Genomic DNA, 22,079 nt, shown 5'->3' on the forward strand with positions numbered 1-22,079 from the left:
CCAAATAGCATCTGCTCAAAAAAGATTTGTAATGGCCAGTTTTATATTCAACCTTACAGCTAAAGTGCAGGCTGTGCTTTTTGACTTGTGAATCATCCCAAGGAATAATACTCACAGGAAATGGTTGATCTCGTGGTATATAAGTATCCTCTTTGGAAACCAAGCACAGCTAAATGAAAGTATCAGCATTTAAAAAAAGGCAGAGGAGCACAAGTTTAATCTTCAATAACCTCGCAAAATCAGGTTAATTGTTCTGTGGTAACACAAATATGTAGGAAATCAAGACTTTAATTATTAACTTCAGCCTGTATGCACCTGAACGCATATAAGAAAGTAATGTATTGAAAGGCCAATTAATAAAAATGGCTTTTTTCAGATATCTCTGAAGAAACAATGGTAAAGTAAAAGAAATATTCTGTAACAGAAACCACACCTGATCTAGGAAGTCCTGAACAGAAACCAATGGAGACTAACAGAAACTAATGCGAGCAATGCCTTAGTTGAAAATATCATACATGCCGCTCCTTCCTTATCTCTCTCTATATGTGAGGTTACATTTATTCTTGGAAACAAGATACTTGACTGATGGACCTCTGGTCTGACCCACTGTGGCCATTCTTATGAAAATTCTAGAAGAAAAAGTTTAAATTATATGAAACATCAATATTATCCATTATATGTCTTTTATTTAATCAAGTAAATAAAATTGTGTATAATAATTCACTGCTTCAGGGATCCTGAAATGATAGAAGTTCACTGGAGCAAATAATCATCTAGATCATTTGAGAACAAAGGATTAGTGAAAGCAAGGAAATATATGATCACAAGAAAAAAGAACAGAAGAGAAATCAATACGTTCTAAGTTCCTGTGTCTTTGCTTCCCAATCTTGAAATTTCATCCAACTCAAGGGAAATAAAAGATAATTAAAAACGCTTTGAACACAAAAGAGAATGCATATTTAGATGGCTAAATATTTGAAATTTAATAGAAAGTTTATCAACAAAATTATTTAAGCATGTCCTTTTGAGTGAGCAGTCTTAAGTACACCTGATTTGAAGCATTTAGTATCTTGCTGCTTGCAGACAATAATGATTAGCTTAATAGACACATTCTTCATGGAAAGACTAGCACAGTGCCCTGCACACAAAGAAACATCTTGAAGACACCAGGGAGTGGCATTACTTCAATTTTTATAGCATTGAAAAGCTCAATATTGCAGCACTTCCTGGAAAGAGACAGGACTAGCAGAATCCGAACCTCATTTGGAATGAATGAAGTGCAAAGTGCTACAAGATTCGGCAAACCCGTCATAAAGATTTTAGAAGACTCAGCTGTTTATCAAGGAAAATTCCATTTTAGTCTACTAGAAAAGATCAGAATTTAAAACAAGTTTTAAATTACCAAGATAGAAACAGTAAGCAGGACTATGGCAATGTTCCCCATTAAGAGAGCAACCATCCCCATGAGGAACCCAGCAGGACAAATGGACCAAGATAGACTGGGAGAGGGCGGCAGCTCTTGCAAGTGCATCAGCTCATAGGGAGCACCAGTGGGTGAGGCTGTACTGCTCTTAGCTAAAGAAAACCCTACTTTTTAATAACAGTTTCTAAAGGGAGAAGGAGAAAAACAAACTTAATGAATAGGTCAATCAGATTCATAGAGGAAATAACTGTTACATTCTATCAAGTATGTTGCTCAGGGGATGAAATAAGAGGATATGTTTCATATCAGTATTTTTGCATTAATAAATACAATTTATCTAAATTGATACCAAGTAGCACTTCTCTACAAGTCACAAAAGCCACACAATTCAATTCTACTAAGAATTAGAAAACTTATTTCCATTTAAATTTTCATTAAACATTAAACCATACCTCACTGCACCAATGAGGCATAGCTTTTTACTCCTAATGAGTTATAAATAAGATCTATCCTAGCTTTCACACAAACAAAAAGGTCAAATCTGATACAGATGACACCATCAAAATAATTAAAATTTTAAGTATTAAGTAGTATCTCCAGAAGCTCACCTTCTCCTATATTTTTGATTGCTTATTTATAAATCACCTAAGCATATTGCAAAATCTTCCAATTAACCCAAAAGACATTTCTGCAAAACTCTGGTGAGCACCTATTTTTCTAACGTAATCTAAGCAGCATGATCAGTGACAGAGGAGACTTATCCTGAAAAACTGGGGGAGGTGGGGGGGAACAAAAACCATTTTCCTACTGTAATAGGATGTGCATGTGTGCACATGCATACACAAACATATATATGCTCACTGTAAATCAGTTTACCCTGCAACAGAAAATAATCTCGGTTTATGACATGCATCTGCCAAAGCAGAAGTGACAAAACTTAAAAACCTCAGTCTGACCTCACTGCAGAAAAAAGACAGTATGTAGACTTAAAAAAAAAAAAGAGGAGCAAAACAATGGAGACAATAGAAACCTATGAATTTAAAGGCTAAACCTTCTTTAAAACACAACAAAAATGCAGTTATCAATTTCTTCAAAAAGCAGAGATCGAAACTATTTATGAAACAGGAGAAATACTCATTTAACATTAGTCACAAGAACAAAGTATTTTAAATATTTTGTTTTTAGATTTATACATAACCCTCTTTCTGACCACAGTATTCTGCAGTGACACAGAAGACAGTCTGTTGCTACAGCTGAGCAGACCAGAAGGCTCTTTGCTACTGAAAGAGGAACTAATCCCTTGCTACAGGCTGGATACTCCCATTCCCATCCTGTGTGCTTGCTCCGGCACTCATCTGACCACACAAAAAGATAATACTATTTCCTGAATTCAGAAGAAAAATAAATAAAAATCAAGTAAAAGAAAAAGTAATTTCTGTTGGGTTATTCATCTGAATCAGCTATCCATGTGGTTAGACAAGTTCCAGAGCCACTGTGACAGACTGTCCCATGCTCCACCAGAAACACGTGAGCGTGGAGAAGAGGGATAAGTTATGAAGATATTAGATCTGTTAACTCATACAACCTTCAGTATTCACCTACTCTCTTTCTCCTATCTAAGGGCCTGAATGATACACATCAACTTCAGTGATGCAGCACTGACGACTTTCCCAAACTCAAGTCTCCTTCTCTCAAAGTTAATGCTGGCAGCAGTCAGCTATAACACCTATATAATCCATGTAGGTTTTTCTTTGTTTGTTTGATTGATTTTTTTTGAAAGACGACCCTGGAAGTTGCTTTTGACATAACACATGATAAAAAGTACATATACTAGCTTAAAACACATGTTCTTTGAAAAACACATAAAATCTGTATTATAAAGGTCATATAATTTCTAACTAGAAACACAGCTCTAAAATGAAAACACCTTCCCAAGTTTTATAAGATAGAGGCTAAAAAAACTAAATCCTATGTAAAAAATATCAAAAGAAATTGCAAATACTTGGCTTTTTATTATTTTCTGTATGCTTATAACTATCCAAGAGACAGGAACCCATAAAGCTGTTTAAGCCAATGGCTGGCACTCTCCACCCACTCTAGCTCACCTTTAACCCGGGCTAAGGCTCAACAACCACACCCTCCTTTTCCCCAGACACCTGCCTCATTCAATAGACAGGATGCTCTGTGAGCCAGGGAAGTGGGAGCCCGTGCAGCGAGAGAAGCTACTCTACTGAAGACGGGTAGTAGTGAGGCAAGTGGCGCAAGAAGAGGCACCATGGTCAGCAGAATAACGCAACAAATACGAACAGTGAATAAAAGTCAGAGGAAGGACCCTCAAAGGCTCATTGTGCCCTGTCACTGCAAACCTCTAGCTGTTGGAGGAGGAGGATGCACTCATCTAACACTATCGCCCAGTCAACAAATTAGAAGCTCCATCCCTCACTGAGAACTTTGCTCAAATTTCAAGCAGTCTCCTGGGCACTGCCATGCCAATTTTTACTACAACACATACTGAGTTCTTCAAACGGGGGGAAGTGCAGGCCATTTTTTTGTTTGTTTGTTTACAAACTCACACATACTAGATGTAGATATGAAAATTTCTGCAAATTTAATATCTGAACACATTCAAACACCTGCTTACCCTGTTAAATTTCTTCTAAGGCAAAAGCAGAATTTCACAGATATTCTTGGCTTTCTGAATAAGAAAGTATTCACCTCCCTTTAATTCCGTTTGCCAAAGCCAAGAAAGAAGATGACAGCTGTGCAAGGAAATTGCCTTTTTACAGATTCAGGGATGTACCAGGTATGGTGTCAGTTTAAATTAAATACATTTTATCTGCATTTGCAAGAACTGGAAATGGGAACTCAAAATCGATTTCTTCAGCTATTTGTGGTTTAGGCTTTGTTCCAGTAGCTCAAGGAAGCCTTCTAGTTCCCATGTGCAAGCAAATACGGACCTTCCAGCTCTCTTTAAGGAAACCAGCACTTCTCTGGACTGTATTAGCATAAAGTTATCAAGAGAAGGGATCAAGGGAATTGTTAAAGAATTTCTTCCTGACAGGTCTATTACACCTAATGAAGCACAAGGCAGCAAGAACCTATTCTGATTTGCAAAATCCAGACTGATTCAATAAGGGAGAGAGTTACCTGCAGGATAGTGGCTACAGATATTTAAAAAAAAAAAAAAAAAAAAAAAGCTGATTAACTAAAGAAAATTCCTATGTCTTGCTTTTGACAATAGCTGAGTATACTCAGCTATTCTCTCATCTCTCCAATCAGACATTCAAACTAAAAAGAAAACAAAAGATACTTATATAAGGGTAAGAAAATATTTGGAAGATCAAATAGGGATGGAAAATTCTTAAATGTATTTATGTATAACTTCCCCCCTCCCCTTTTGCCAAATAAATTTTAGGATCTTTCATACCGAGAGCTCAGTTCCAGTAAGACATACTCCCCAGCATCTGCACAGAAAATAACACCCAGAGGAAATTAATCACAGGAAATCACAGCATACTCAATCACACACCAGTTCAGTTTGCACAAGTCATCCTGCCCCACATACCATTTTGCAGATGAGCAGATGGACTAACTGGCGGATCATGTTAAAATAATAACAAGAGGAAAGGCGTTCAAAGCCCCGCCGAAGAGGCTGCCGCCCAGCGCGCCGCCCCCTCCGCGGCTCCCGCGGGCTCGCGCGCCCCGTGGCAGCCGCCGCGGGCCCCGCGCCCCGGCCCCGCCTGCAGCCCCCGCTCCGGGCTCATCCGGAGCTCCGGAGCCCGGTCGCTTCCAGGCTGGAAGGGACAAAGCGCGGCCGGCGCCGCCTCGCGCCGCCGGGGAGAAAGGCACAGCCAAGGAGCAAATAAATAAATAAATAAATAAACAAACGCGCGCTATTCTGCGCGCTCCCGAGGCACTGCGGAGCGCGCCGCTGCACCCGCTTTGTCGCCTGCGCAACGAAGGGGGCGGCAGTGACAAGGGCTCCGCCGCCTCGGCCCGCGCGAACGCCGCTGCTCTAAGGGGGCGGAAACGCCGCATGTCAAACGAACGCTGTCGGGCATTTTTTAAACGCGGAGAAACGCACAGCGTTGCAAGAAAGCCGCTACGAGGGCGGCTTCTGAAATAGAGGTGGCAGGGAAAGCAAAACAAAACGAGCAAACAAAAACCCCATACCGCAACTGAAAGGGTCTCCGCGGGGGGCGGAAACCTGCCGGGGGGAGGGGAGGGGGTGGAGGACGCAGCCGGTGGCGGGGGCGCCCGGGGCGCGCGGCGGCGGCACCACCGGCTCCGGCGGCACCACCCGCCGGCAGGCTGCGCCGCGGGCTCGGGAGGGCAGGAAAAACGGCGGCGCGGGCACAATGGGCGGCAGGCGATGACGGGCGGGCTAACGGCGCCCCCCGCGGCTCGCGCCCCCGGCCCCCGCACTCACCCCTCCTGGGAGGCCCGTGCCCGGTGCTGCCGCGGCGCTCACTGAGCCGGCATGGCGGCGGGGCGCGGAACAGCGCGGCGCTCGGGGTCCCTCCGGCAACCGCCCTAACGGTATTCCCGGCACATAGCGGCTAACGGGCAGAGCGGGGCGCGGCACTGCGCATGCGCCGCCCCAACGCACACAATGACACGGGGGCGGGGGGTGGCGGGAGGCCAGCGCGCAGGCGTCAACGGTGAGCCGTGCAGGGAATCATTTGCGCATGCGCCGGCTTCGGACACTGTGGGGGGCGAAGGCGCAGCCCGCGCCGCCTGGCGGCCCCCAGTGCGCACGCGCCGGAGTACCGCGCAGCGCCCCCGCCCGTCGCATCTCCCCTCCAGCCGCGGCACTGCCGGGAGTGCGGGCGGAAGAGCGCCTATTGCGCACGCGCGAGAGCGACTGCAAGCCACAACAGAGAGCCAAGCCGCCAGCAGGGACTGCATCTCCCAGGGTGCACCGCGCGCCGCGCTGCTGGCTGGGGCTTGTAGTCTCTCCGGCTGCCTTCCTCCCGCCGCGTAGCCGGCGGCGCGGCCGTTGGCGGGTGGCAACGGTCGAGGCCGTGGGGCCGCCGCACTCCTGCTGTAACTGGCTGCGGCGCGGGGGACCGGGTGGCTTGCGGCCTCCTCATGCGGGCGCCGCGCGGTGAGCCCGCCCTGCACGAGTCCCTGGAGCGCTACCAGCGGCGCCTGCGAGGTGAGCGGCGCCGGCGCGGGGCCAGCGCGGTGCTGCCGGTACCGGCTGCGGAGCGGCGGGGCTCGGGGAGCGGCGTGAACCCTGCCCCGCGGCGCCCGCTCCCCTTGTCCGCTCAGGGCCCCTGGGCGCAAAGTTAGAGCGGCAACTGCGCGCTTGGGCAGCCTAAGGGAAACTAAAACTAAAGTGTGTGTGTGCGGCTGCCCGGCTTTCTATTTATTTATTTGTTTATAGTTTATTCCTTCCAAAAGGTGCTTTCTGGAGTTGCAACTTCTATAAAAGAAGCCAGAACGACCCTAAAAATAGTATCCGGCATACTGTAAGATCGGTCCTGTGTTTACGTTTGGCTGCGTTAGTTCTCTTCATGTTTTTTAAACAAGTTGTAGTGCCCCTCGTGGTGCCCGTGAGCGCTCCGAGCGCTGCTCTCCCCATTCGGAGATGAGCCCGGCTTCTTTTGCACTGCAGGCTACTAGAGCAGGCAGGCAGCTCTTACATCCTGAACACAGGTTATGCCCTCCCAAGGACTTGATCTTGACCTTGGCTTTGCTAGGGCTGCTGCCTGTTCTGAACTTTTCCTTGGTTTGTGCATGACGCTCAGCTTTCCTTGCCCTGTAAAATGCTGGTTGCCACCAAGAGGAAATGTTTCTTAGGAAACATTGTTACAAGAAGAAAAAACAATGAAAGTATTTTTAATAGCAACCCCAATACTTTATTTTTAGCGAATATGTGAAGTTTCTTTCTCAAAATAGGCAAGTTATTTGTCCTGAGAGTGAATCTTGCTTTATTCGTGAAAAACAGTGCTTTGAAGAATCATGTCCAGTTACTTTTTCAGTAGTATAAATGGACATGTAAGTGTTGTTTAGAAGCAACGGATGGAACAGTTAAAAGTAGAGAAATCAGAACATGTCTTGAAATGTGTAGAGTCCATTTGTGCTATGTAAAAGCGATGAATTAAAAAATATGAATTTGGAAGTATTTTTTTATTATTATTTTTTGTCTTCATTCTTATGATATGAATGACTTTCTATCCAATTCTTCAAGAATAAAACTTTGCATGTGATGCTGCCAGCTGGACTGAATAAACTTTTTGTTTGTTCTTTTTTTGTTGTTTTTTAACCTACAGTTGCTGCTCAAAAAATCATCTGGTGGTGTAATGTTTCTGCCTTTTTAAAGAGTTTTTTTCATGCATAGAGGAATACCATTTTTAGAAATACATTTATATTTCCTTATGTAAATGGTCTTTTGTGTGTGTAATTTGGTGAGGACTTCTGAGTTCATTCCTTTATTCAGACCAGCCTTGTTTTGAAAATACCCTTTACAATGTTTGGCAACAGAGCTTAGATTTTCTGCCTTTTGTCTTGGGTCCTTTGTACATTTCAAGTGCTCCAAGGAAATTTCTAGAAAAGTTACTGGGGTGGTAGGGAATTCTTAATATCTTCATAGTTATGTAGCTTTTCGATATGTGGAGTTGAAGTATGTCTGGATACCTGGTTAGATGGGTGTTGGAAGTGACCTCTTTTACCTTTCAGGAACTTCAAAGGGCCTTTTGCAAGAATCTTGCAATTTGGACTATTTCACTGTATACAAACAGTAGCATTAAATTCCCAATTTCAAACTTTGCTTTTTCCATTTCTTATTTTTGATGTGGTTCTGTTGCATTGGATTGGTTACAGTTTTTAAGTCCCCTCAGAACATTTGGCCTTCTGGTGGCCGTTTCTCTCCAGTTTCCATGTCATCCTGGGAAACATGGGCTTATGCTTTTTCCATGTGTGCAGATAGGACTAATTCCGTAGACCCAGGAGTGCCTCTCGGGGAGTAGAGATCAGTAGGGTGATACTGCAAACATAACCCAGCACACGGGAGTGTCACACCGTCTCCAGGATGTTTCTCAACCAACCTGTTTGTTTCTTAGTAATGCACATTTTTTAATGCCATTGACCTCTAAAACATTCCTCACGTTGTTAGCACTAACTGTAGCTGATTTATTGAAGATCATTATGGGTCATTATTACTTCATTATGCCTTTTTTTTTTTTTAAGATAATTATACAGTTTGAGACTTTTCTGCAAATTCATGTAATTCCAGTCTGTCTGGATTCTGGGATTTTGGGCAGCAAGCCTTCAGCACAATTTGATATTTTTGACCTGCAGCATTCTTAACCTGCTTGTAATGCTTGACCTTGGCTGGGTGCAGGTGGATACATAGCAGCAGATTCTGCGCATCCTTCCTGGAGATCAGAAGAACAATTTTGTGGCGTTCTTTATTGTGGTGGAAAATCGTATAGCTTCTCAAAAGAGTATGAATTACTCTTTATTTATTTGCGTTATTTACAGTCCTCTGCTGTAAAGAGAGATCCCTCGGGACATCCTCATGATGCCCCAGTGTGCGCTGGATTCCAGTAAACATAATCAGGTGGCCAGAGGACAGAAAGTGAGACTGGAAAACCTGACTAAGTAATAACTGGACTGAGGTTTCTGAGGAAATAGCAAGAATCTTATAACAACACTTTCCTAAAGTCTAGGCTTTAATTTAAAGTCTATAGTGATTGTAGTATGGAGTTATGAGAGTGGTATTTATACAATTTGTGTTATTGTGTGTAGACTTTCACACAACCCACAGTAGCCTTCTTTTACAGCTGCTAAACTGGTAACAGGTGTGTTAGAATAGTCTTTCTCACATAATGTGAAGGAAATTTAAAGACAGAAAAGTCAAATAAGTCGATCAGTAACTCATTATTTGTGACATCTGTTTGGTAAACACATCTCCTGGCCTCTTGAGGTTAGTGAATCAGCTGTTAACCATTCACTGCCATCATTGAATGTTCACATGTAAAATCCAGCAGAATAGGTAGTAATTGATAGGAACCTTTCAGTCTCAAAACTGCCATGTGCCATGTAAGTCATAGGCATGCCTGGGGTTGGCATCCAATACTAGTAGAATGATAAGTAAACAAACTCCAAGAATGAGCAAAAAACTGAGGAGATTTTCAGCTTGCTTGCAGGTTTCTAAGTTGGCATTTGATAATGAAATCCCACTGTGAGGAACACCCGTTCCCCTGCTGCCCGATGCTCCTAGAATAGGAAGAGCAAATGGGTTACAGTTAGCATGCGTTAATAAATATTTTAAAATAATCTACTGAGTGAAAATATTTATTGTTATTGAAGGCCAGCTTTTGTTACCTTGTGAGAATATACCCAGTAGGGGAATAGCAAATATTTCAGATGAGTTAACTGGGTTTTCTGTCTTAGTCCAAACAAAAAGTTACACTCTTGAATACCTCACATTTCCAGATAACTAGGTAGTTCAACTCTTCTGTGTAGGCTGCGTGTTTTTCTTTGGTATTTTTAAGTAATAGCTAAAATACTACCCAGAAAGAAGTACATTATGCACTCTTTTAGGTTCCCAAGGGCCAATAGAAACAAGGTCAGAACTAAAGTACCTTTTGGACAGTAAAAAAAATCTTTAAATGCTATTTTTTTGTTTAGTTTAGTTCTAACTGGTGTGATTATATCTTCTGTTTATCTCTTATTGTGTCATGTATTCTTTTATTTATTTATTTATTTTATTTTTAGTCCCAGCAGAATTGCAGTAATTTCTTCTTCTCTATCTTTCTGGACCATTTTCTGCTTGGGAACCATGGTATATGAGCAAATGAGCTCTTCTTTGTATTTATAGTCTGTGAGTCCCAGTAGTCCTCCTATGAACTTTATTAGGACTAGACCTGTATCTTTAGCTGATAGAGCTGTGTAACGTTTTTGTAGAGCTGTAGATTGTGTTCCTTCAATTTTTGTTGCTTAACACTTTTCTCCTACAAGCTGGAATTCTTTTTGCTGTCACAGTGCTCGTGTGATTCTTACTCAGTAGTGGAAAAATGACAGTGTTTTGGTGGAGCAGTTGAGCTTTTCTTATTTATTTTTTTATATCCATAAGGTTTTGTTACTGTTTTGTCATTTTTTAGCAGCAGCTGAGATTCTTTAAACACTAGAAACTAAAGAGCTATGTAAATACGCTGGACTCTTTATTTATTTATTTGTTTATTTTTCTCTCTCCACTGTTGAAGTTTTAGTCCCAAGAAGTCCAGCTTCATCCGTAACCTTAGAATTATCTATATAATGCATCAATGATCAGTGGAGCTTTGTCGTACAATGGAAACATATGTTCAGATTGTGTTTATATAGACTGCTTAAGACATAGAAAAGAAGATTAAAGGCAGACTACATTGTAGATAGGCAAATTACAGTACTACGTGTAAGTAGTTTTCTGCATTATGTTTTCATTGAGGTCTAGTTTTTATAAAAGGTACAATTACAGTAATAGTCTAACCAGCGTAATTGGCTTAAATGTAGGAGCACTTGAAAATTAGTGACTTTGAATTTATTGTGAAATCATCATATTGCCTTTAACTAAAGGCTCTGTGATGTCCATCAGTTGGCATTCATAGAGATTTTTTTGCTTCTTGCAGGTTTACAAAAGGTCTTTTTGCATTGGCACGAGTAACACAAGTAGGTAGCTCCACTACGTAATGTTTCATTAACTCCTTTATTAGAAAGTTTTGTAATCTACTTATTCCTTTCTATGGATCCGGTTCATCTCTTCCTGATGTAGCTGCCAGGTCCTCTGTGGCTAGGGAATCCTAAGCACAGATGTCGGAAGCTCCGAACTCCCACGTTTGCAGGTTGGTGAGCTCTTGTAGCAGCCGCTGTAATTTGGAAACCGTCAAGGTTTCGGGAAGCTTTGGCAAAAGTTTGAGGCAACTTTCAAAAACACAGTGGCATTATTGTGGCGGTAGGAAGGTTTGGTCAAGAAAAGTAGACATTGGTGAGCCATCAATAATACTTTTAATGTGTTTCACTCCTACTGCTGCCCAAAATATTGCAAGAAGAAGAGAGCACAGCATCTTAAAATCTGTTATCTCTGAGGCTAAAGCAGAAGCTTTCAGTTCAGGAGCTATAGTGCTATATTCTATCTGCAAAGAGAAGTTCTGGGAGGAAAAAAAAAGTGTATATGGGGCTTTTTTTCATCACTGAGCTGTATAGAACATAAAAGCAAATACTTAGACTCTCAGGATCTCTGACAGAAGCCTACAGCAAATGAGATATAAAGACATTTTTCTTCTATTGGATGACCAGCCACTTAAATACCTTAACTGGTATCAAACAACTTTTGGCTTCAACTAGTTGCAACATAGTTTGATGAATATGTAAGATATTGCATTAGAGAGATGCTTGCAGCATTTCTTGATTAACTCTCCCACTCCAACAGCATCCAGAAAAACTCAAGGCTGGATGAACAGCTTCAGTATGCTGATTAGTCAGCAGAGATAGTTAAGCTAAAAGCTTCTTTATTTCTTTCAAGAGTCATTGCTTCTTGAAATATATTAATGACTTTGCTGTACTAAGTATTTAAAATGTAGCTTTTATGCATTTTTTTTTTACACATAAGCTCAGTTAAAGAACAGAGTAGCTGAAGATAAAAGAAGTAATTCTAGTGCTAGGATGACTGGCCTTTAAGAATGGATACTGAAATTTAATACAACATGAGAAGCAGGTCAGGGTTTTATTAAAAGCTAGTATGGCTAAAAAATCAGGAGAAAGATGTTATTCTGGACTGAAAACCATATTCTTAAATTTTATTTCTTTTGGGCAGGTTATTTATTTTTTTCTAAACTATTGGTGAGTTATAACCAATCAGAGAAAAAGAATGAGAAAGACTGTTAAATTCAATGGAAGTAGAAAAAAGGAAGAAAAATATTTATTTTCCCAACTTTAGTAGAGATTATGTGAAATTTCAAAGGGCAGATGAATGATGGCACAATCACCTGCCTAACTTTTTTGTTACTTGACTTGAGCTGGTACTCCTTTTTCCCACTTGGAAAAGTGGGAAATATTGTCATTTTTAACCAGAAGCTGATGTTAGACCCTGATGTTAGGCCTGTCTTCTGAGTTCTAGCTAGCAAGCGCATAACTCATTTTTCACTGTCTTCTTTTCTATAGGAGAAAAAATATTTTCAGTTAATTGTTATTTATACATGATTATAAGTATACATATTACAAGCATATAAGAATAAATGGAGGACTTTTATACTGTAAATTTTGCCCTTTTTTCCAATTGTGGCAGTTGCTCCAATAACAGATATTGCCTCTCCCTACAAACCTTGTCTTAGAAGTGAAATTTCTGCTCTGTGGGGATTTATGCATGAATGTTTCATATACAGTAGTCTTGAGCTAGAATAAACCTATAAAGAATTTGATGTTGATTTAAGGAAACACATGTGATTTTACATCTCTGAAATTGAGGCATGGGTGTTTTGTTTTCATTATTGCTAACTGTTCACAAGGCTTTCTGACTCAGGGTAGTTTTGACTTAGCTTTGACTAGTTTTACATGAAAGAAATGTTGTTTTACGCTCCGGATGAAGAGACTGTGAATTGTGATGGGGCACTGTCTATCTGAGAATGTATGCTCCGTGACTGATGTATGGATTATTTTCTTAGGTCACTTGGCATAACAGTAGAATTTCAAAATCCTGCTTTGCCAAGCATTGCATAAAGCCATATATATTCTGCAGTAATACAGTCACCGCTCTAAATTTGTCCTTGTCTATTCAGTATATTAACTGCTTAAAGGGGAGAAGAATTAAATACTTCTTATTTATAAATAGAGATGAGTAATGAGTGAATTGCCTAGCATCCTCTAGAGTGAACTGGGTTCATTATTTTCTAAAATTGAGCCCATGTTTTCAGACTCCTAATTTACTGGTTATCTCTCAGCTGTAGATTTCCCAAGTGTCATCTTTTTTATATCAGCTGTATCAGGGTGATGCAGCATTTGTGTATCTGCCTTTATGGTTAGAAAGTTTCCCATTCTTTTATGAATGAAATGATAGTAGAAAAGGGTATATGAAAGGAATAAAACAACATGAGTCTTTCATTTTCAATGTGTCACCTCTGAGTTACGTTGTGAATTCTTGATAGATTTCACAAAGTGTTTCAATCTGTCAGGGAGAGATTTTTTTGTTTCATTTTGCTCAATGAGTCTACACAAAGTGTTCTTATTTAATTTTTATACTGGTTCAAAATTCATATGTCTTTCTGTAGTAACCAGCGACAAACCAGTTTGCTGGGAAATCTATTTTCAATTACTCAGGCATTTTTTAGTTGTGCTATGTGTTGCTTTGCGATGACATTCTCATTACAACTTAGAAATGCTGTCCATAGGGCCTCATCCCGCACACCAAACTAAATACGTCAAGAGTTGTTATTTTGCTTGAAAAGCAATGAAGGTTTATATGCTAGGAAATAATTTAGGATCAAGTGTATGACTAGTATTTAAAGCCTCTACTGGGAATTTCTAATAGTTGCTACCTGTATTGCTGTAGAACCCTGAAGTATAAACAGCCCAAGACACTATTTGTAATCTGTCCTTTAAAATTGTAAGAAATGGTTCTACTGTAAATTATGGCATATAGCAGTTTTGGCTTTGTGTTACGGAATTGCTTCCAGTGGCTGGGTTGGATTGAACAGTCAAGCTACCTAGATGCTGAAATATATATATATATATATTTCAATACATTAAAAATATCTATTTATAAATACTTTCTTTTTTGACATTTCTTGTGGCAAATGATATGGTTGTCTGCAGAGCGTGCTAGTGAAAGTATCCATCAACTGAAATATGCCTTGGAGGAAAGACAGTTTGCAACAGATGAGGGTGAAGCTGAATTTGATCAGTCTTCTGTGGACAGAGGAGATGAGAGAGAGAATTCAGCGTGGCAGGAACTGCAACACAGTCATGCAGGTAAGATGATTCTGAAAACAAATAGTTTCAGGAATGCTAGAAATAATATTAATTCCATTCAAACAAGAAAGACTTTTTGATTATTAATCAGTTTTTTTTTGATCTCTTCATAGTTAATCAACTTAAAACTTTGTTGCAAAATCAGGAAAGACTGGAAAATGAAGCCTCCCCGTCGAGGAAGATGTCCTTCTCTGTATGTATTTCTGCCTTGTTTCTTTGTGCTATTTGAATGAACAGCATACAAGCTACTCTATGTGAAGAGTAAGATTATCTTAATCTCCCTAAATGCCAGAACTGAGTATGATTATGACCACAGCAGAAGAACAAGGGGTTCCTTAATACAGGGTTTAAGACTTGTCATCTTTTTTTGTTTAATATACAGTGTGGATGAAAGATTGGAAGATCACAGTATTTTCATTCTTCTCATCTTCTCTCCACCAAAAGTCCATCCTCTTTGTTTTGGAAATATTTGGGATGAACTGCAAAGACAGATTTCCGTTAGATCAACCTCTTCCTGCTGATCTTTGCCACTCTACTTTGAGGATTCAGAAACAGTTTCTTTATGCTATAGCCATGCCTTTCCTTCAGAGAATTCAGAGGTCTATATAACAACAGTTTCTGTAGCTCTTTACTAAAATGCAGTGGTTCTCTGGCAGAGTTAATTACATGGGAGACATGCCCTTACCCAGGCTTCTCAAATTTATCTTTCTTGCAGCGGAACTGCACCAAAATAGTCAAAGGAAGCGTAACTGAACTGTCCAATCCAGCAGTTGTTTTGTATGCCTCTGGAAAATTAATTTGAAGACATTGTTCCAATGGCCTTCATTTACTGCTTTGGTTTATACTAAGCAGTGCCAATGACTCTTTCCTGTCAAAAGTGAGCTAGTAGTAGAACAATTTGAAGTCGACATCCCCAGGTGGGTCTTGGCTAACTGAACTGTACCCAGGACAGGTTCCCTGCACCATCAGTCCATGCAGAGCCCTTGTGGCTGCTTCCCATTGGGTCTTGCCAGTTTGTAGGGAAAGCTGCCTCACTTAAAAATATCTTCAATTCCTGAGGTTTAGAGGTTTTGAATTGTGAGGCACACTGGAAATTCAGCTTATTTGTGGTGGCAGAAGCATTTGTTACTGTGTAGAAAACAAGCTTCTAAAGCTGCCAAGCACTTGTATTTCATAAACCCCCTTGTTTATATAGGAAACTTTTGAATATTAGGAATGCAAATATGAAGAGTGTTTCTGAGACTTCTGCATAGACTTTTACTGTTTTGTATTGATTGGGTGTGTTTTTCAGTTCTGAAGTTCATCTCTTTATTATTTGGTTTAGTTTAAGTAAACTCTAAACCCTCTAATGCATGTTATTTTGAGCTGTTTTTAGAATATTAAGTACCTGTTCCCTAATTTGGAGACAACAATTGTGTAACGAAAGTAAAAGAAAACAAACTACCTAACAGTCATTTGTCCCATCCAAGGGCAAATGGGGACATTTTAAATAAAGAAATATCACAGTGGCCTTGTTGTAAGTTGTGGTAGTCAGTCTTCCTTTCTTCTGTCAGGAAAATATATATTACTCATTTCACTTTAGTGAAATCATTTCTTTTATCATTCCTATTGTATGTTACGCCAATAGAAAGGTTCTCACATTAAATGTTTGTGCTGTTTTTCAGTGAAATATAATTTGAATATAATTGGAGATTTTCCCATTTTACATGCTTTTTTTTTCTTTTTTTTCTTCCTTTTTTGTTAATGATTAGTTGGAGTTGCTAGCTGCAAGGTATCCTCAAAAAGCAGTGAGGGATGAGAGGGAGCTGGAGGAATAGAATACAAATGTTTTGGCAGTACATGACATGTACAATAACAAGTATGTTTTGCTTCTAAACTAGTTAAGATTAACAGACTAAAAAGCAAGATGAATTCCGATTTGATGGAACTTGGAGTTTATGTGCTGTGGGCCATGGTGGGATTCATTGCAAAGTCAGAATCGATTCTAGAAATGCTTTTCTGGATAATCCTGGAAATCCAACCATTTGTCTCAGTTGGCCTTCCAGATGTCGCAAGATTCCCACTGAGGCAGCATGAATGGTTGTTTCAAATGTAGAGCTGTGAGTGAGAATGTGGTTTTGTTTCTTTGCTGCTTCTGGATTTTGAACATGTGTAGTTGTTGAATGGTTTCTCTTGTCTGCCAGTATGGAATTTAATTTCTATTTCAGTGGTAGTTTTGGCCTAAATACAAAGCTGTGATTAGGAGTAATTAAATAATTAGTTTGACTACCTTTTTTGTTCACCATGTTTGTCTCACGTTTGTCTTTTTCCCTCTTTTTTTTTTTCTTTGTTATTACAATGAGAATTTCCTTAGAGTTTTTGTTTTAAATACAAAAAAAATCCAGGGATTTCCACCATAGGGTAGGTGGATTTATTTATTTATGGATCATGTTCATAAATATTGTTTCAGACAAAATTGTCAAATATACTTCTTATATCCATCTTTAGTGAGGAAAGGCTGGCATGCTAACTTTTTTATCAGTCTAGTTTCTTCTAAAGCATTAAACAGAGTTATGTTAACAACATTGAGCTGTTTTCTCAGAGGCCCCTTATTATCAAACTTCATATGAATTTTGTACCCTTATCAGAGATCAATATGAAGACGGGCACTTCAACGTATGACAAATGTCTGATGTCTGTTAGCTTTTAAATGTGTTCCAATTTCCTTATACCAATCCACTATTGTTGGGTTTTGTTGTTGCTGTTATTGTTCATTTGTTTCGTTATTTTTTTAACAGAAAGACTTGAGGGTTTGCATTGATCAGCTTTTGTTAGCTTCAGGAATCAAAACAATTCATGTATGTCAGCTAGCACTAGAATGCACTTACACTGTTCTTTTGGTGGATGCAGTCTGCCATAATGAAATATCAAACTAGCGTAGTAAAACAATGCTGAAAGAAAAATAGATAGGCTTTGATAGTATTTTTTTAAATTGATTATAAAGGTATAATAGCTATTAAATGTCTTTGTTATTCAAAGATGGTTTAACTGTAGACTAGCATATTTATGTTTAATATTGTTACTATATTAGAATTATTTTTAAGGTATGTCACTATTGTATCTAAACAGATTATAATAATTTATTATATAATTAATTATACATTATGATATATACAAATAATACTTTTAGTATTTACTCTGAGTCCTTTCTATAAGACTAACAAGGACTTCTGTTGTTATGAGGAGAAAGACTGTAGTTTTCTTTAGAACATTGGAATTGTGATTTTTAAGGATAGATTTATTTTTATTCTTATTTCATTTTTATTGTATTTTTAGGAGCAAACATTCTAAAGCTATTGAGATTGTGTGTTGACCAAATTTGGTGACAAGTTTAATCTCTGCTTAAATCCTATTTATGCAAAAAATAATAATAATAAAAGGCAGAGGGGTAGTTCTTCACCTTGAACAACATCTGCTGGGGATTTTCTTCAAGATCTGCCCTCAGTAGTTATTTGTGAGGGTAACAAACTTTTCATCTATTAGTAGAGTTTTCAGGAACAAAGTTAGAAAGGAAGTGAGAGTTTTTCAGAAGTGCCATTTAAAATACTGATTTCTCTAATAAACACAATCTATAGTAAAATGTCTGCATTTTAATTCATTTCTGTAGTGGTATTAAAATGACAGATATGGTTGTGTTTCTGTGGCAATTATGAATTAGCATTTACAGGTATATTCTTTGATGCATATACACAACACTAATATATAATTAAATAGATTTTTTTAAAAGAAATTTATGTCTTCTAAAAGAAAATATGTCCTGCCATCTTTGTCTAAAATAAATCATCTCCTTAAATAGTGGTATGAATATTATTTACAAATCAAGTAGTGATTTTATCTTGTTTAATGGGTTTGCTTAATCAAGTGGTTGTGTATTTTTGACAAGAGTGACAGTTTTACCTTATTGGAGATTTAAAATTCCTCTTATTTCTCTCTTCACCACAATCAGGTACCTGATGCTTTTGTAAACTGTAAATAGCATACTGTGTGCAATCAAAATCTTATTGCAAAAAATGGAAAAACAGAAAATAACACATGTTATTCTTTACCTCTTTCAGAAGCCCCCTGAAGCTGCAAATGAGGATTTACCTGCCCTTTCTGATCTTGTTCCTATCATTAATGATCAGTCCCAGTACATAAACCACCTAGAAGCAGAAGTGAAGTTCTGCAAGGTATTTTGCAACATTTTGATTTTTACCTGCTAAAACCCTGGTTCCCTAAACATGAACAATTATTTTTAAAATGGATTACACTTTGTCTTGAGCATAATGATTGTTGTGATGAACAAAACTGAGTTCAGTGGAGTTTAGTAGATACTGGGCCTCACTGTACATCTTGGTACCCTGTGTACTGCTTAAGAGTATTCAAAGATGTATAAGTGCACGCTATCTTTTTTTCTTTTTTTTTTTTCTTCTTTTTAAAGACGTACTTTCATTTCTATCTAACAGATTTCATTTAAAAAATATCTTTTGAGTATCTTTTTAAAAGAGTTAAGGTAATTGAGTGTTTTAATACCTTGAATCAGTCTCCTGATCTCAACATATATTTAAAAGCCTGATAATGTCTCGAGCAGTCTTCTACTCGAGTTCCTTTATCTTATAGGAGGAATTGTGTGGGATGAAAGATCGAATACGAGTAGTTGTTCTTGAAAATGAGGAACTCTACCAGAAATTGAAATCTGTAACTGCAGAACACACCCTGAGAGAACAAACTCTTCTAGATGCCTCCGTAAGTTGTTATTTTTCTGTTGCCTTAATCAAGACTTTGATTCCTTTAACTAAAGGCTGTGTAAATGATTCTCCTGTAACTGAATTTGTCACAATTTTATGACACTTTCAAAGCATGGATTACTGTCAATAATGTTGTCAGAGGTTGCCAACCAAATTAGCTTCTTTATTGGTTCTTGTTGCTGTAAAGAAAATGAGAATATTTAATACTTATGTAATTATTGTTGATAAGCAGACTACATAATTAAACTGAATCATTAATATTTTTATTTTAGGCAAATACTCAAAACTCCTGGCCTGTAGATGGTAATGACTGTAGTGTGTATCAGCCCATCACCTCGTCACCTGTATGTAATAGAAAGCAGGCTTTGGTCTCGGCGGCGGTTGGAGAGAAATGGCACTCAGAACTGGTCTGTATTGATTTTCTTTGCAGGATCATACCTTTAAATAAGCTTTCAGTGTGTCTTTGTTGCTGCTGTTCCCAAGATTAACTTTCTGACAGACTTTTGGGATGAGTTTTGGCTGAATCTTAAGCTGAGGTCAAATCTTTTTCCCTTGAAGCTCATCTTCTCATTATCCCATCATTATTATTATTTTCATCCAGTTAGACACAGATGGTAGGCTGTCTCTGCAAATGTTGGCTTCTCGGAGATAAGACTTGGCTTAAGGGGGTCATGTCAGTGATGGCTCCACAGTCTATAGTGCTCGTGAGATTCCTGGCAGTAACAGTACCCACAGGCAGGTGGGAACTGGTGGCTGTAATTTAGCAGCCCTGCAGACAAGCTCTTTAGCAATGAGTTATCTGCTCATGGAGCAAGGCAGGATCAGCAAGATGCTGAATAACATATGTTACGCTTTGAGAGACAGAAGATCCCTAGTGATTCAAAGATGGTGTTTTCTCTATCTTACGTTTTGTTTTTCTTTTTTTTGAGGGGATTGGGAAGAGATGGAGGGAGGAAGACAGCAGAGGCAGATAGACTTAATTCTTTGGCTGTAAACTCAAGGTTGTCATTGCAATCTGTAGGGGGAAAAATATGGTTAACCTCAAGTTTTGGTGTGTTTTATCCATGTGTTTTTTTTTTCAGTAAGTGCTCTTTGGTCTGTCATAGTTGGAGTAAGAGAATCATATTGATTGGCTCACACTAGCACAGAAAGAGACAAAATTTCTTGGAATCTTCTCTGGTTCATCACTACTGCTTTAATTAACATTACAGTTAATTTATATATCTAGTCCTTTGTCAGGTAGTAGATTTATAAACAAGTAGGTTTACTTCATGTTCTTCAGAATGGTGCAATTGCTTTTTCTAATTCTACTGCCTTCAGGGAAAGCAAAGGCAAACTTGACAAACAAGATCAGTTTTTGTAAATCATAGTAGACAGCTGAAAGCAGTGGAGCTAGTACTATCAACACCCTACGAGGATCTGACAAGTTGTGCAGAAATAAATAAGGAGGCTCATTCCTTCTGTAGACTTTCATAATAATGTAAAATACTTGAATTTCTCTGAAACTAACATTTCAAAAAATTATATTTTCAATGAAATTGGTGAAGGTGGCTAATGTCTAGGTTTGTTTATAAAGGCAAGCCTATGAAGAAAGCAGAAGATACCCCTTTTTTCATTTCTTTCCTGTAGGAGAAATTGAAACTTCTTTATCAAGAAAGAGTCAATATCCTTGATGCTCAAGTACAGTCTCTAAGGTAAAAATGATTTTTTTTTCTTTAAATAATTAATAAAAATATTATGAACTTTTAACAATGTGAGCCACTGTTAAGTTGAATCTAAGCAAGGAAATGGATAATGACTGATATTGTGTCCCTGAAAGGTAATTTGACATGACGTTCTCTCAAATCTAAAGGTAAAACTGAATGTATTGCAATTATGTGGCAATATCAGCAATATATACTATTCATCCTATAAATTCAATTGAATTATTGTTTTATAGAAATTACTGAGCCTCAGAACTTGATTATAAAATGTCTTTATCCTTTTTACCTTTAATTTCTTCAGAGAAAGCGGGGAAAAAAAAGGAAAAAAAATCTGTATTAAAATAGTCCAATCAAAATGAAAAAGAAGCTAAAACTAATTTCTATAACTTTTTTTCTAATATTTTGTATGATAAGCCTTACAAATGTAGTTTTGAATAATTTAGTCTGTATTTCCATTCATGTAACGTATATCCTTTCAAACACAGGAATACCTAAAAATAAGTCCTTATATACTCCTCAAAATATCAGCAGTTTGAATAGAGAGAGCAGGTAATGGAGATCCAGAGCTACAGGGAATCACTTCATTATTTTGTTATTCTGGAGTAGACGTCCATCTTTGTTTGAGGTGTAAGATACACTCGTATAATACACCTTCTTGCTTTCTCCAGAGGGACTTAGTCTTTCAGTCTAAGCTCAGTAAAACAATTTCTGCCTTTGCCAAATTTTATTCATGTCACAAATTCTAATGCTTTCAGTGTTTTTAAGCTAATGCATAAGTTTACGTAGGACTTGTTTATTTCTACTGAAATTTCTGAGATATAGGTCAGTTATACTATGACCATCTCAGAAAATATATGGAGCAAATTCTTATAGTATGTATTATATTTAATAGACCAACTACTAAAGTGGGAAAAGGCGCACAGAAGAGTTCCCAGATGGAAATGTACATGCGTGCATATCATGTGCACAGTAAATGCAATGCAACCAGAATGTGTCAGACTTACTATATGTAAGCTGCCCAGATGGCCTGCATAACACACCAAAAGATTTGGACTCATTGCACAATTTGTCAAATTGATCTATATGTGCACAGTGTGCATTTGTCTGGAACTTCCTGATGTCAGCATCCCTTCTGCTTGTGCTCTGCCTGGGCTGTCAGATGCTTGAAAATTCTGGAGAAAATTCTTTAAAGCACCTGGTTAAATATATATATAAATATATATATATCAGGAGAAA

The 22,079-nt window shown here is 38.6% G+C and overlaps 2 protein-coding genes across 2 annotated transcripts in view; one reads left to right on the plus strand and one right to left on the minus strand.

Annotated features, from left to right (window-relative positions):
- Positions 1–5,992, minus strand: part of CEP170 (centrosomal protein 170) — a 92,544-nt gene extending 86,552 nt beyond the window's left edge. The window contains exon 1 of the mRNA XM_088524151.1: positions 5,853–5,992. The gene's annotated coding sequence lies outside the window, so the exon portion shown is untranslated. The remainder of the gene's footprint in view (positions 1–5,852) is intronic.
- Positions 5,993–6,511: 519 nt separating this feature from the next.
- Positions 6,512–22,079, plus strand: part of SDCCAG8 (SHH signaling and ciliogenesis regulator SDCCAG8) — a 101,380-nt gene continuing 85,812 nt past the window's right edge. Inside the window, exons 1-7 of the mRNA XM_088524152.1 lie at positions 6,512–6,581; positions 14,219–14,374; positions 14,488–14,567; positions 18,469–18,582; positions 19,013–19,138; positions 19,413–19,547; positions 20,770–20,834. Of these exons, the coding sequence (XP_088380278.1) occupies positions 6,515–6,581; positions 14,219–14,374; positions 14,488–14,567; positions 18,469–18,582; positions 19,013–19,138; positions 19,413–19,547; positions 20,770–20,834 (743 nt within the window). The 5' untranslated portion in view covers positions 6,512–6,514. The remainder of the gene's footprint in view (positions 6,582–14,218; positions 14,375–14,487; positions 14,568–18,468; positions 18,583–19,012; positions 19,139–19,412; positions 19,548–20,769; positions 20,835–22,079) is intronic.

This window comes from Tinamus guttatus, unplaced genomic scaffold (genome assembly GCF_059628265.1).
Source record: "Tinamus guttatus ecotype Peru unplaced genomic scaffold, ASM5962826v1 Tinamus_guttatus_pri_ptg000208l, whole genome shotgun sequence".
Taxonomy (NCBI): Eukaryota; Metazoa; Chordata; class Aves; order Tinamiformes; family Tinamidae; genus Tinamus; species Tinamus guttatus.